We start from the raw sequence: 15,850 nt of genomic DNA, 5'->3' as shown, positions 1-15,850 counted from the left end.
GCAGGAATTACATCAGTTCTCCCTTCTGAAATGTCTCACCTGGTAGGCAGCTGTACAGCAAGATGAGGAGAAATGCTCCAAGCCAGATTTACATTATCCTTCCATTGCTTCTCACTAAGACTGATATACTTGGACCTCCAGTTTGCTACACTGCTCTCTCCAGTTTGATCCAATTCTAGCTCAGGGGAAGACAGTGGATTGTACCATGTGATTAAGCGTTCAATCTCAGTAGCCTGAGGGAAACAGAAAAAAAAAGTGTTTTCTGGAAGAAGTAAAAACACACCCAGTTTTATACTTTAGTTTACACATCCTGCAACAAGAGGGTCTTAGAAATTCATGCAGCTTCCCCATTCTTCTGATGACTCACCAGCAACGAGAGCAGTAATGTTCTTCGCTTCATGTAGTACTTGTGCAGCTGCGTACCTCTGTTAGTCTTCTTAGACATCCCTTGATAAAAGGATAAAATGTTTTCAGTGGCTTTTGTTAGTGTATGTTAAATGCTGCTTTCAAAATGTTCACACCTGGCAACATTAACCCATAAGGACTGAATAACCACAGGACACTTGTGAATTTAGATAATCCTCTGAGTATATGGAGTAAAACAGGCTACAGGGTATCAATTTAGCCAGTATTGCATTCACTTTAGAAACACAACAGCCTACTGAATAAAAAGAGCACATAGTTTATGACTGTACAGAAGCACAGTCCACAATCTAATGTCGCTCTGCTGCCCCTCAAAAGCACTAGGGACATGTTTGCACAAACAAAGCAATCTCCTTACAGTATTTCAATATACCTTGACCTCCAGTCTTACTACTTCTGCATTACAGAATTGAACATTCTATCAAATAAATCAGATAATTTCAAAACTTTACTGCTTGGTACCAGTGAGACTTTTTCCATTCCCTTTCCAGAGTCTGGCACTGGTAATTAAATACCCTGCCTGAAAAACAAGAGCCTGATTTTAAAGGTAAATATTGACTTTAAGCAACATCTGCATATAAAGTATGCTCTAAAGTTGGCTGCAACCAGCTGGTTACAATAAAAAAGATACCTGATTTTTTAGATATGGTTGACATGCCACTGGACAAAGGGTAAGTATTTATCCATCCTTGTGTAGCCTGTTGCCGAGATCCAACGTTGATATCCAGGTTGCTCCTGGTGTCTTGATTATCTAACAGAGCACAGATCTGATGAAGAATCCAATCAAAGAAAGAATAGGTTTTGAAACAGCACATAAAGGAACTCACCAGGTGGCACAAGCTGGCTGGCTGTCAGATACTTCTTGTCCGAGAACATCGCTGTCCAAAACTTGATCAATATGCTGATATCCTCACGAAGCCTCTTTTCCCCTTGTGTATGGAACTTTGAAGGACAACTTAAAGAGATTATACAAATAATGTGAAGTTGAATGTACTGGAGAAAAAAACAAACAAACAAAAGTCACACAAATCAAGTTCTATTTTTCATTCTGACCAGTAGCTACAAGGATGAGACAACATATTGTCACATTTTATCCCTATTGCTTTATTCTGACTGAAGAGTACAAACTTCCCATTATAATTGAAAATTAAGCAGCAGTTTGTCAGCATCTTGGATTCATTTGAAATTTAATATTATGACTGACTGATCTCTTCACATTCAGGCATTCCTATCAATTATACTATTTTCTTTTGTGCCCATGTCAAATGCCAAAAATCATCAGATTCAGTGTATTTTCAAAATAGTGAAACTAAATTTCAGTTGCACACTCTGTAACAGCAATTATTTAAATCTTATAAATCTAGGTACCATTTTGAGCACTGAATAAACTCCAAAATAAGGAAAGAAAGAAAACATTCCTGAAGGTTACTATGTTATAAACCACACATAACTTAGATGTAAGTCTCTTTGAGATAGTTTATGAACTAAACAAAAGCACAAGGAAAATAAAAGTTTCTGTTCAAATGGGCAAAAAAAGGAAGAAGTCAAATCACTAGAATAGAAAGACAGCTGCTGCCTTGATGTATCATGGGAGGTTGAGGAAATCATACACATGCTTTCAGTGAGTAGTTACAAAGAAAAAGGTACCTGAAATAATCAAAGGCAGTTGAATAAATCTTTTCTCTCAGAACGTTTCGAATAGTTGCATTTGGAACCACATCAGCATGCAGCAAAGATAACCCCAGAGTCAGCAACCTAATAAGCAAAATAGTTAAACACTGAAAATTCCAGCATTTCAAAGATGGTGACCAATGCAACACCGCAGCTGTAACACTACTCAACTCACCGAAATTCCTTTCAACAGAATTTTTACCACTTGAAGCCAAGGACAAGTTATACATTTAGCGTACAGGTTTTTTTCTCCCAACCCTCTAGAACCTTACATCTTCCACCAAGTAAAAAAAAGACAAAACAAAACAAAATCTACTCACTTAAATCGGGGTCCAATTGCTGCCACATGCCGATTCAAACTGCCTTTTGCCCCTCCAATGTTCAATGAAAGCGACCGCTGAAGCAGGCTGGAGAAGATTTCTATCTGGTCAGAACTGCAGTACTTGGCTATTTCAAATCTCTGCACCAAAAACTGAGAAAGAGAGACAGACGTGCCATGTCTCCTTTGACCTTTTTTCATCTCAAAAAACCCCAGTCTTTTCTGTTTCAAACACCTTTCTCCCCCTTAATTACTATGTTCATCTAGAAACAGTGTGTCCCTTGACTTTGAGGCAGAGGGACTTCCATCCTGACTTCAGTCCTTTCCTGAATCACGAGAACAAGTACTGCAAAGTAGTTCAATCACAGCAGCACTACAGCACTGCCACAGGTGGGTCGTTCCAGAAGAGACACATACCTCTATCCAGATGTAATGTGGAGTCACCTCTGGCGGGCAAGGCCTCGGCTGGCTCTCTTCTGAGGCTGCTAATGGATCTGCTTCTTTCTGCTCAGCAGAAAACAGGCCAACTTTCTGCTCCACTGTCATTTGCCAGGCTCCTGCCATTTCCCGCATGAACTGCAAAAAGGAAGGTATCAGTGTTTCTCGTTTCAAAAGCATCTTCTTACATGGAAAGCACATTCTCCATAGTGCACAAAAAAAATCTAATGCATCAAAAAAATTCACTGCAATGTTAACAGAGAGGCAAAGACAGGTCTATGCATCCCTCCTGAAATAAAATGTTTCTTTCACATCCTAAATCATGAAGGGGGAAAAGACTCCTCCAGAAGCTCAGCCAGTAAGAAAGACTAAGGGCAACAGCGGACAAGTGCTGTATTTTGTTGAGGAGACTGAGCTGTTAGATCAGCTGGTGCCATCCATCCTTCCCCTCTACTAAAGTTTACTGCCTCCAACACCAGGACAGCAGAGACAAGCGTATGCCAGGCTCTCACATAGTGCAGGACGCAGTTTGGCCCATGAGCACACACAGCTGATGAAGTGCACACTGTAAAGATGTCACATAATTCACTTTTGCTGAACCTGCCCTAGGGAGCATCTAGTAAAAAGGAAGCCCAGCAACCAACAGTGCTTATCTGATCTCCTCAATAAGATACAAAGAAATTTCCCAGAAGCCTAAGAGAAAAAAATTAAACCAATGCAGTAATTGACCTAGGTAAATTTAGATGGATTATTATCTCCAGCAAATGAAACACTTAGTGCTCACTAACTGCAGCAATTACCAGAGGCAGCCTTCTCAGCTCTGTGTGGCCTGTCACACCACCATGCCGAGTTGCTGTATTACTATCAAATTCATCCCCACCTCACAAAATACAGCCGGTCTAGCCTGTTACATGATTAGGACATTTGCAAGCCTATTTTTTATGCTAGAGTGCAAGGCCAGATACCAGAGGCTCTGATTGATGAGCAGGGATATTGATTTCTATTTGTTTTAAAACACCACTCTAAATTGTGGTAGTTTAGAACCTGATTCATGAGCAGCTGAGGCACCTCAGTAGCAAAGTAAATCGTACAGCTGAGTTCCTAACAGACTTCCTTTGCTGTACCATTGCTGCTGCTAAGAAAGATTAATTTCCCACAGTCCACCTCAAGAGGGTTCTCAGACTTGTACTAATACATGAGGAGGTTAAAGCGATTAACAATGCATTTAACGTCCTTATTAGACACAGATTTACAATAGCTGTGAATCTATAAAAATTTTCTCTTCCCTCCTTGCAGGGACAGAGAAAAGTTGCTAAATTGCTTCCTACCGGCACTTCTATTCCATTCTTGGCAGCAAGCAGCCACTCCCAGCAAGCAATTGCTGTTTCCATGCCATGTTCATTGAACATTCGCAGGGGTCCCCAACACAGATGATGAAGGAGCTGGGGATCACAGTCTGAAAACAAACATTCACTCAGATTTCTCCAACAGAATAAACAAATGCTTTTCACATCCACATGAACTTGGTGCACACAGTATGTAATAGTCAATTCCTAATAAATAGCTTCTAGTTCAAGAAGGCGTTTCCCCAATATAAGCCTAATTGAAAGAACTCAAAACACAATTTTACTTCAAGCTGATGCTTACTAGTTTTGTATATGGTTTGTTTTCATAGTTTTTTTACTCTTGGCATTCACAGCAAGGAAGGAGAACTCTTTTTCATTACCTTTGCTGCTTATCAGCAGTGCAGTCAACTTAAACATGGCTTGGGTGTAGAATTCAGTATGGCCTGATTCAAGAGCATCATTCAGCTCTTTGACCATCAGTTTATTCAGGTCAGATGTTCGTCCTGTAGCATTTGAGAACTGAATCATTCCAGCAACCTGTAAAATGTAATGGGTTTTTCAATAGAGAACAGTATTGTTAGGAATTTAGTTTGGTATTGGTCATGTGCTGATTAAGCATCTCCAAAAACAGAGACATCTTTTGTTATGACTTTGTTAAATCTTTAGCTTGATCTGCAATCTAAGAACTCTCTGAAAACCAACAGTAAAATGAGCTGCTTAATTACATTAATTACCCTTTATCTTGAATGAATTTAAGTTCAGAGTCTGTGCTTAAAAAAGCACAGAACCATACAATAATTTAGGTTGGAAAAGCCTTTTCAGCCATGGCTGAAAAGCCATGCCAGAGCTCGTGGACACTCCACACTCATGAGAAATCCTCTACTTACCTCTCCTGCGTAGCGGTTGCGCAAGTTAAGAGAAGCCATGAAGTTGGAGTAATCCTTCTTCACACAAGTAGGTCTTTCAGTCAGCTGGGTTGCCTATGACCAGACCACATACAGGTGTTTATACTGTTCATATCCAACCATTTGTCTTTTTTTCTATGTATACTTTCACATATGTTCTAAGTTTAGTTTTCCTTATGCTTATAATCAGAATAGCACCAGGGCTATCAAGTATAACAGTACCAGGACAGATAATGAAATAAGGAACATATACATTAATGCCATGAATACAGTTTGAAATATATACATATCTGTATGTACTTTTTGAAAGACCAATAAAAAAAACAACAAAAAAAAGCATAAAAACTGTAGAATCTCTGGGACTGCTGCTCCCTTGTCATGAACGGGTAAGGAAGAGGACAGAGGAGTAGATGTGGTCTTGGTTCTACCCCCTCCACACAACTGCTTGGTGAACTGACAGTAATGCAGAAGAGAGAGGATCTTGTTCCTGTTTTTAAAAAGTGCACTAATAATCCATGTTCCTCTTTGCAGGAGCACTCATGAATTTGTGACTCAGGTTTCTCCTCAAAAAAACAAACAAAAATCTGAACGATTCTTTATACTGTAAATGAGTATTTTTTTATATTGAGGATTTAATACTCAAATACAAGGCCAGCAAAACAATCAAAATTTCCACTCTCTTACTTCAGTACTGCTAATGGTTAGCTTGGCTCAGCAACAGATAAACTGCTGAGAACTATTCTTATGTGTCTTGGATATAAAACTTGCCTACTACCATCTTTGCATTAGCAATATCCAGTCCACAGGAATAAAGCAAGAGGAAAAGCAAACTGCTAGAAATCTGAAAACTTTCTGAAAGAACTTTTATCACTTGTTTGACATGCAGGAGGGCCCTGATAAAAATAAATACTTATAACACACTAAGAAAATGAGGAAGTTGAGTTGTTTCTCTTATTTCCTTTCCAATTTTAAAGTTTCTGCCAGCACAGTCTCTATTCTATCAAGTTTTGTTCACCTTGCCCCTTTAGGGAACTACATGACTGCACTCCTGAGTGCTGGCAGAGTTCTTTTTCCTATTTACATTCAGTGACTAGTGCTGGCTAGAAAGAGGACTGTAACAGAGAACCAAAAGAAAATCCTGCTCAAGCTGGGTGTGGAGGCAGTTTCAGAGCTGCTGCTAGAAAACAAGCTGGCTGATGATACAATGGTTTCTACTGGATGCTGCTCCAGGAAACCAGAAATTACAATCACAAAGGAGAAAATATGAACTGCAACAAACTGCATATAAATGCATGAAATGCTTAGTAAAAAAGCATGTTTTGAATGAACCTATGTAAAACTCTGAGCAAACAGTTGTCAACCGACACTCACCTACATTACTGTTCTAGAAAGCAGCTGATTTAAAGTCTTACACAAAGATACTACGTTCAAATAATTAAAAATATAGTGTTATTTTCTTGCTTGTTACTATCTTACTTTTCAGTATTTTACAGAACATGATTGGAAGGTACTTTGATTTGAGATGGAAAGAAAGAAGGTATCTTTCTGTGCAATGTTTAAGTGCTATGACAAAAGCGACTTGGAAAGTCTGTATTACGTCGCAATACTGGATGTCCTAAAATTAACATGACAGTTATACAGCAGCACAAACGAATGAACAAAAAGAACTGCGCCCAGTACTCACGCCCAGAGTGGTGTTCTGTCTGTTGTAGCCTGCAAAGTGCAGAACGCTTTCTGTAGCCATAGCCAGTCCTGTGTGCTGGGACAAACCTGACACCCAGTTCTGATGCTTGTTGAGGTACTCCTGACCAAAGGGGGGAAAAAAAAAAAGAAGTGTTTGTTGGAAATCTACTGTGTTTTTTCAAAACAAAGCAGCTCTTAAGCAAGTGTTGCCTCATTGCAAACTACCAGAAACTTAATGACGCACATACCTGACAAAAAACAGACTGTCTCTACTCATCCCTTTTAGGCACTGTTCCCCGGGCAATAAGAAACTCTGAATGTCCTCCTAAATACGTAAAGAGTAAGACTCGTTCCATTTTGTAAAAAGATAAAGCGGTAAGATAGATATTTGTAGGTTGAGGTCTTCTTTAAAAAGAATCACTTTTCACAAAAAGAACCTTAGCAAAGGAAGCGCTTTGGACTCCACGGAAGAAGAGAATATAATCAGTTATCCTTTTACATAAGGATAGAATCCCTTGAGGTTCTTTTTTAAGGGAAGGAAATATAAACGTCAGGTAGAGTTGCAGCAGGATCTTGAGCCTCCTCAGATATTCTGTTATCAGCACTAAGTTAGGCAACTCTACATAGAATATCAGTCTAACCTGACTCTGTAGTCTCTTAAACTATTCAATAAGGATTAATAGACCTACATTTTACTACAGTGAGACTTCTTGTTTACATAAAAGCTATTTTATGTATTTTAGTAGTACATCATAAATAGTCTTTTATAACCTTTGCTTGCGGTGTTATGACTGCTTTCTACTGAATTCTGCCACATGTGACCATTCACTACACCCATGCTCAAACTAAAGTCTGCAGTTTACAGTGGTCTCGTGTATCAGCAGCGCTTCTCCATATTTAAAAACACAGCAAAACAAAAATACAACCATAAATACAGAAAAAATTCTCTCAAGAGGGAAACAAGTTTTTCATCCTAATCATATGTTTCAGTCCAGCTGATATTTTCAGCTAATGTGCCAGCATTAAACAAACTTTGCTAGGCAGATGATTCTGTTACACCAAATTCTGAGTTTTAAAGTAAATCCAGGATGATCAACAGTTCACAAACCTGTTATTTTCCAGATACTCAGGTTTGGACTACATAAAAAGTCACATCAAATAAAAAATTCTAATTATTTTCTGTCAGCGCTATAAACAAAATCTTAGAGCCACAGAAAATTTAAAATGATGCTTGGATAGAGTAAAAAATAAACACCAGCACAAAATTTAATTCCAATTTTGAAGATCGAGTAAAATTTTCACAGAAGCAGCTCATTACCTGTAGATGAGATTTTGTCACAGAGGGAGCCCATTTCATTGCTTCTTGCAGAATCATCCCACAGCGTGCAGCAAAATCCTTGACTATGCTCTAGAATTGGAAAGCATCAGTGCAATCAGTAAAACACAGGACATTTAACAAGAGGCACTGCTTTTAATGGCGTAAGCAACATAGGAAGTAAGGCAGGTTGCAGCAATATGACATGGTTAAAATTATCTGTCACAATTAAATGTACCCTTGCTAAGCAAAGAACTGTCACGCTGCAAGTGAAGTAAAATAACAAGATTCAGAAAAACAAATACCAAGTGTGATAACCTTGTTGTCTGATAAATCAAGGAAGATCACCTACCTCTCTAGCTTCATGTGTGTCAGGGACAGTTATTCTATATGGAGCATCAGGAATGTCATAGTATGGTTGGTCCTTGTGAATGTCCTAAATAAAAACAATTATCAATTCTCAATAAGATAAATTTTATCATCACTTAACTTGAAGAGTACAGGTAGCACTCTCCTCAAACAGGAATTCTGATTTACCAAACACTTTTGCTAGTATTTGCTCTCGAAGTCAACCTGAAAAGCTCCAAAGATCAGGTTTTATTCCAGTTTCATTTTCTGCATGAATAATTTTAAAAAATCAAAAGCCTTCTCCTCAACATTTAGTACACAAATGTAACTCTATAAAGCACTTCCATGTTAATAAATCCAAGGTGTACAGATACATCTACACAGAATGGAAAGACAATAATCTGACAACCATAATTCATAAAAACAAAACAAAACAAAACAAAAGCACCACCACCAAACTTTTATTTCAAATGAGACAGTTCAACAGTTACAACCCACGATGGGTAATGCTGCGTTATATCCTTGGTGCTAAATTTGACTTTCTGAACCACATTTGACAACTCTCTAGCACTCGCTTTACTACCTATTCTTCACAGAATTTAAAATAAGGATTTTTATCAGAGTGATGATAGCAAAAACAAATCAAGATGCAAATAAGTATCAAATAGGTGCAAAACAAAGCGAAAAATTCAGTTCTACTAAAGAAAAATGGAAATATACATTTTATTTCCCTAACAGTACTACTAAAAAAGGAACTTACTGCACTAAGAGACAGTGACAGCGTCTGCAGAATATCTAGCATAGTCTTCAGCACAGTTCCACTCCACAGCAAGTGAGGAAACCTACAGCAAGACAGAATTCAGAAACACAATAACCGTGGAGAGCTGAGGAAGGAAATTATTTTATCAAGAAATGGAGCTGCTCAAAGAGCTAGCTATACACATCACGAGGTAAGCTCACATTCAACAGAAGTCACGATGCTTGCCATGCCTCACAACCGCCCAGCTCAATACAGAGGCCAAAGCTCTCTAAGAGCAAGCAAAGTAGAGCTGTTTCATAGGAACTGAGATTGCATTTATTTCACACGCACTTTGCTTTGCTCTCTCCATGGGAATATGAAGCAGACACAGGCATTTTAAGCCGGGGTTTCAGAGCCCAGGTTAAAAATACTATTGAATGTTATTTTTCTAGGAGATGTTTCAGCAGAAGTACCAGCCAAGAAATCCACTTGACTGTTGTCATCAGTTGCATAAGTAATCCCTAAACAATGTGGAAAGAACAGGAAAATGAAATCTATACTCACTTGTCTACCAGACCAGATAAGTATTTGTCTGCAACTCTCCTAATCCTCTTGTGAATGTGGTTAAAATTCACCAGCAAGAACTGAGCATGTCGCTCCAGCTCTTCTTCGTTCTCCTTAGTTTTAGGCTAAAATCATGCAAAAAGATGTATGAAGCTCTTAAGAAAAAGGGCAAACACACCTTCATAAACTGAAATCAGAACATTTATACAAATCTGAATTGTAGCTTCCATGTAACCTACTTTATCAGCCATCATTGTCAGGAAAGCTTCAAACACCTTATCAGCAACAGCTATCACACACTGCATCATGCCTGAGGAATTGAGAGAAGTGACAAGTTTGATTATCAGAATTATGTTTGCTTTATAAGTCATGTTTAGTAGTTAAAAGGTGTTTAAGTTTTACTCAGCCAACACTGAACCAAACTGTTTCAAAACAAAACTAGTGCTCTTGGCCAGACTAAAGCAACAGCACAGTGAATGTGATTAATTTTGTTAAACAGTTGTTTGATCTGTTTTAGTTTTGCATGCCTAGAAATAACTTCCTAGTATCTCAAGCTGCAAGACAGCCTAAAACAGGTAATCTTACCAGATTTGTCTTTCTGAATTGCTTTATCCTCAAAATAGCAAAACATGACTTGGAAGCGATCTTGGTCAGTTGAACGCAACACCCTAGGAAAAGAAGAGTTTTGTGGGTTGGGTTGTTCTTAGTTTTTTGTCTTAGTGTGGGCTTTTTTATTATTTTTAAAATGTTCCTCTTCTTTTAAACGTCTTTAACACAAACCTACGTACTTTAATCCCACAGTACACATCACACACACACGGTCATTGTTCGTGTCATGATAATTTTAAGTCTCTAGTGTGATATTGCTGTTTGTTTCTACATTGAGCTAACAGGGCTCGGATCATAAAAAGCCTGTTCGTCACAGAGAGTAACTTTCACACCTCAGAGTGAGAAACCTGACAATGCACTTATACAATCACCACAAACATACAAACACAGTACAATTGTGGCATTTCTATGGGCTTTGCATTTGTTGAATTTCCGTATGATGGAAATATCACTTATTAAAAAATAATGGTTTCTAAAATACAGTCAAGACATTTCTGGAAATGGTCATCCCTGGTGTCAATTATTATCAAAGCCAAAACGTGATGGAGAAGTTTCTTCCTACTCTCCTCAGTGCTAGACATCTCCACCTCAGCTTTCAGCTGTACGCTTCTTTGAATAGATTAAATACATTTTTAAAGAAAAAAACAACAAAGCCAACAAAAACAAAAGTCTGTGAATTCAGCAGGTTTGATTAGTACAACCCAACGCAAACGAATGAGAGCAAAAGTAAAGTACGCTCAAAAAAAATTTCTCAGCTCCTATATTACATTAATTTTGCACAATAGGCAAATGTCTACGCTGTCCTTCAGAGGTGCAAGCCCAAGACTCTGCAAAGGATACATTACACTTGAAAGATGTTCCTTTGAAGAACCCTTTTGTCCATCTTCTATTAGTTCCTATACAGAGGAGATCTCAATTTTCAGTCCCTACTATATTATTCCATCCTTTTCCTCTACCTTAAAGGTATTTTTGCACAAATGAATTCTCAGTCTCGGAACGTTCGATACAGCTAATGTGACTCAAAATACCATTTCTCGTTTATCTTAGTGTGTGGCTATTCTGACTTGAATATACAGAATTGGTTTTTGTTGTTTGGTTTTGTTTTGTTTTTTTAAATTCATCAGTGAAAAAAGTCTATACATACCTCATATACTCTAGGCGGTAAACAGAAAGGAGATAGGTAGACATGGCAAAGTCCAACTTATTGATCAATGCTGACACTTCCGGAGGAGGATCCAAGAGATTTATTATGGTACTCCGCAATTCATTTAATTCAGCCTAGAGATGAATACATGAAGTTATCTGAAGTGCGAGTACTGTAATAGTTTGATTTCTGAAAACATTTGCTTTCAGTTGTTACTCTGTTTACTTTTTAACCTTTACAAACAATATGTCAGGATGCTTCTGTCCTGCAGACTAAGACCAACCTGCTCTGACTCTGCAAGTCATGATTCTTCAAATACAGAATTAAACAGAATTAAATACTGGAGTCAACCTCCCTGCTGAAATAACTGCTACTTTTCATGCAGTTATACGAATGAAGAAATACAAATCCAACACTAAATGACTGTAAGGTTGACTAACATCACTGTTCAGCTTCTGAAACTTCATGGGTCTGTTGTGCCATTTTTTGATGACACAGAATTAAACATCTAGGCACAACGCAGATTTCTGTATTATCTGGGAGCCAAGCAAAGACATTTCATAGCCTGCAACTGTTCAATCTACACTGCTACCACAAATAGTGCTCAGGTAAAATCTATCCTGCAACAGTAGGGAGAGAGAAGTATACCAGTACCAAGCCAGATGATAAAAAAGGAGAAAGCTTATTTAACATTTCTTTGTAGGACTAAATATGTTGTTTACTTCCAAAGTCTGCTGATTTTTTTTAATAGTGCAAGTTCCGTCTGTTTGATATAAAAATAGATGAAAAATGATTAAAAAGCTTTCATCTCCGCAAAGACTTGGTTTCTACACCTTATCAAAATAGCGTAGCTACCACCCTAAACACTTGTATTAATGCTCAATAGAACTAAACCCAAGCCATTTTTGTACACTGCTGTCATAAGAGTAATGTAAAAAAACCCTGGTTTTCACTAACAGGAGACAGGTTGAAGGGGCATCGTGCTATTTCACTATTTCATGGTTACCATTTAACAGCGACAGACATTATGGAAGGAGATGATACAAGAGGTTAATTCTTACAGAAGTCACGGTATCGTTCTTCATGGCAGAATTGTACTGAAGAACAGATCGAAGTGGTTCTTTGCTGGGAAATGTGAGTAATGGAGACTTGGTAGCAATTTCACATACACCTTCATACCATTCTTCTGGCCAGAGACCTGGAACACAAGTATAAAGAGGAAGGTGGGGTGTGGAGAAAAACTCCATAAAGATTCACAAAGTTAACAAGCATTATCAAGCTTTGCACTACTTCCTAGGGCAAATTTTTCATGCCCTGAAGCACAAACACTTAATACAAGTGATCCATGTTCCAAACATAACAAACATGTTTAGGTAATTTCAAGTCAAGTTTCTCACGGGGTAAGAGGTTTCTACTTGATTACCACTGTACCCCATGCATCTGATCTTCCATTTCAGGAACTTAGCTATCAAAACTCATACTTAACTAAGGCCGTTAACTTAGAAAAAACACCCGAGTACAGGTTGTACCGTGCTGAATCTCCTAGAACAACTGTAAAGATGTAAAGAAATCCTGCTGGGTACCTGACATGTAAGCTGTTCGTTTTGTAGTGTCTTTATGTCTGTAGTTTTTCTTCAGTCTACTGTGAATGGTTTGCATACGGTTGCACTTACATTCATCAAGAGTTTAAATGGGAGCAGCAATGTTGCTCTCTCAAGAGTTTACACTACCTGATCCTTCCACAGCAAATCCCATCAGTACTGAATACAACCAGAAGTCCCGGAACAGCTTTTGCAACCTGGGCTTGGCCTCCTTGATGGGTGGCAAGCGTCTAGTGAGCTACCAGAGAAATAAAATTAACATCAGAAAACGGTGGGAGTTACAATAACTTAATTCCATGCTAAGAGATTTATTCACGTACCTTCTTAACTATGATTTACAAAGATAATGTTCTTTGTCAACTATGAAATCTACTATGACATTGCTATCGTGACACTTCAGAAAATTAGATCTTGTAAGAATATCTTAAATGCTAACGTTTGAGATGCCTGAAGTAACAACGTCCTTTGTTTTACAGAGGAACAATACCACCCTGATACAGTAACATCTGGAGAGAATACGTAATATCAGTATCTTATCAACCGCAGAGAGGAAGAGACCACACGGCCCTTTAACCTGGGTTAAAGACAATGCCATGCAGCTTTGCTTCAGCGCAAAGGAACTCAAACCCAAATAAACATTAGTCAAACATACTTCTGGTTTGTTTATTGGCTTTGTGGAAATACATTGAGGCACCAATTGGGGATTTTTCATTGTTTGCACCCACGCACAGAGTGACATCAGTTCTGGAGAATTTACTATCTAAACAAGCAAGTAAAAGAGCATTATTTTCAACACATTTATTAAAATTCTCCAATACTTTTAGCACAAACAGCTGCTACCACTGAAAGACTACACTTTGGACTCCCAGCCAACATGATATACAATTTTACGTACATTTACCTAACAAAGCTCATGGAGTGTTCTCCTAAAAAGTGTTAGATGCACAGGCAGTGTTTAAAAAGTGAAAGAAATGGCCCAATAAATGAGAAGCTTTATTCAATATGACTGTATATTACTACTGTAAACTTTATTAAGAAAATGTTACATTCTAACTTGAAGAGATTTTCTTTCTAACTCTACAATGATTCCCTTGAGGTACAAAAGACAACAGCATCTCGGTGAAACCTTTTATAAAGCCAACTTTGGATATATTTGTAAATAATGAGGGAAATTGTTCATTTTTAAAGAAATATGAAGATTCCTCTATTACAGCAAAATTAACATGAGTTTAAGCTGGTAAATGGCACTATGCTAAAAAGATGCTTGTGCAACGCAAATGTTTGCACTAATATAACACTGACTGAAGGAGCCTGACCACCACAACCACAGCAGCTCAGCCACGTCTGCAGTAAGATGCCCCCCCATTTCAGCACAAAATAGCAGCAACGTGGCTTTTACCAGTCATTAACAGTCAAGTTTATGTGCATGCTTGACTTTGAAACTTTACATACACACCAGTTCTTGCTTAAAGATTTTCCCCAAAAGTGAACAAGTACCTGCAAAGCCATAAAAGTAGTTCAACAAACAACATAACGATTCAGCAGAGCTCACTAGGCAAGGGAGGGATTTTGGCTGACGAAGTAAGTTTAGCAGTGTTTGGTTTAGAGAATGTTTACTTTGGGAGATACACAAAAACCTAGCGTCAAAGTTCAGATTTAAACCCTGCCATTCCTCTTACTTGAGCTATTCAACACAACCTTTCTGTACAGTGGCTTAAAGGTAAGATTCATTTCCATCTTCTGTTATTTTAGGTAGGTCTGACCCAAGACACATATATTCCAGAGTGGGGGAATGTTTAGCCTGTGTAAGTGCAGCTAAGCAATAACTGAACGTTGGTGAAGAGGAGAATGTAAAGCTGGGAACTGCAGGCAGCAAATCCTTCTATGCCAAAAGCAGAAAACATTTATCAGTGGTTACTGGACAGAATATCTCAAACCTAAGGGCCTGACTTCTGGGGGTGGGGGAAAAAAAAGCCATGAATTTATGAAGAAACAATAAGAAAACGACTGACTCGAGTCGTTCAGTCACAGTGTAAAAACCATTGTAAAAGCACCTTCTGTGGATCCTTCCTTATTGCAAAACAGTACAATTTTTTGCATGGGATAATCACCTTAAATGCTTTTAGGATTTCAGAGAAATTAGTTCAGGAGAAGAGTTTCAAAAATTAAAACTAGTTCAGTTACTTCAGTCTTGCTACAACATGTTTGAAAATATTTTCCTTCAAGCACTGGTTTTGTACACAGACATACAGGTATGTGTATCTATACTTTTTACTCCTACATAACAGCTCTTTGAACCATTTGCTAATTTCAAAAAACATTTTAATCACCCTTGTAATAAGACCTTTGTTTCAACAGTGCAATCCCACTAATGGTATTTAGTGCAAATGCACAGCCTTCTCCACGTTTGCTGCTAAATCCCTGCACCTCCTTTATTCCATCAAATCTCAACTTTGCTCTTCCAAAAATACTCCCACGAAACTGCCATATTTTGTTGTAGCTACAGGATGTCTGTTTTCTCAAATTCTTCAGTACATCTCAGTCTTCTGGTATGCTCCTTTAGTGGATGTCTAGTCCCTCCTACCAAGCTCAAATCTTCAAACTTATCTTCATGTCGTATTTTTAGTATGCACTAGTAACACAGGAAGTACACATTTTAAGTGTTACAGGTTTATAAATAAAGAGTCTCACCTATTTTAGGTGATGAGTTTGTTACTGCTGAAATATGCCAGTAACGATGACTCC

At 38.1% G+C, this 15,850-nt stretch overlaps 1 protein-coding gene across 1 annotated transcript in view; it reads right to left on the bottom strand.

The window, feature by feature from the left end:
- The window catches only part of PI4KA (phosphatidylinositol 4-kinase, catalytic, alpha), a gene marked incomplete at both ends in the record, with an annotated part of 48,636 nt that overhangs the window by 9,947 nt on the left and 22,839 nt on the right, over positions 1-15,850 (bottom strand). The window contains 20 exons of the mRNA XM_010187667.1: positions 40-233; positions 368-447; positions 1,055-1,174; positions 1,251-1,378; positions 2,071-2,178; positions 2,415-2,566; positions 2,831-2,989; positions 4,180-4,307; positions 4,578-4,734; positions 5,085-5,177; positions 6,787-6,906; positions 8,104-8,193; positions 8,453-8,536; positions 9,209-9,290; positions 9,752-9,876; positions 9,991-10,061; positions 10,337-10,419; positions 11,505-11,638; positions 12,566-12,702; positions 13,235-13,343. Of these exons, the coding sequence (XP_010185969.1) occupies positions 40-233; positions 368-447; positions 1,055-1,174; positions 1,251-1,378; positions 2,071-2,178; positions 2,415-2,566; positions 2,831-2,989; positions 4,180-4,307; positions 4,578-4,734; positions 5,085-5,177; positions 6,787-6,906; positions 8,104-8,193; positions 8,453-8,536; positions 9,209-9,290; positions 9,752-9,876; positions 9,991-10,061; positions 10,337-10,419; positions 11,505-11,638; positions 12,566-12,702; positions 13,235-13,343 (2,354 nt within the window). The remainder of the gene's footprint in view (positions 1-39; positions 234-367; positions 448-1,054; positions 1,175-1,250; positions 1,379-2,070; positions 2,179-2,414; positions 2,567-2,830; positions 2,990-4,179; positions 4,308-4,577; positions 4,735-5,084; positions 5,178-6,786; positions 6,907-8,103; positions 8,194-8,452; positions 8,537-9,208; positions 9,291-9,751; positions 9,877-9,990; positions 10,062-10,336; positions 10,420-11,504; positions 11,639-12,565; positions 12,703-13,234; positions 13,344-15,850) is intronic.

Source organism: Mesitornis unicolor, unplaced genomic scaffold, assembly GCF_000695765.1.
Source record: "Mesitornis unicolor isolate BGI_N332 unplaced genomic scaffold, ASM69576v1 scaffold2117, whole genome shotgun sequence".
Lineage (NCBI taxonomy): Eukaryota > Metazoa > Chordata > Aves > Mesitornithiformes > Mesitornithidae > Mesitornis > Mesitornis unicolor.
This window is presented reverse-complemented; position numbering and strand designations above follow the sequence as displayed.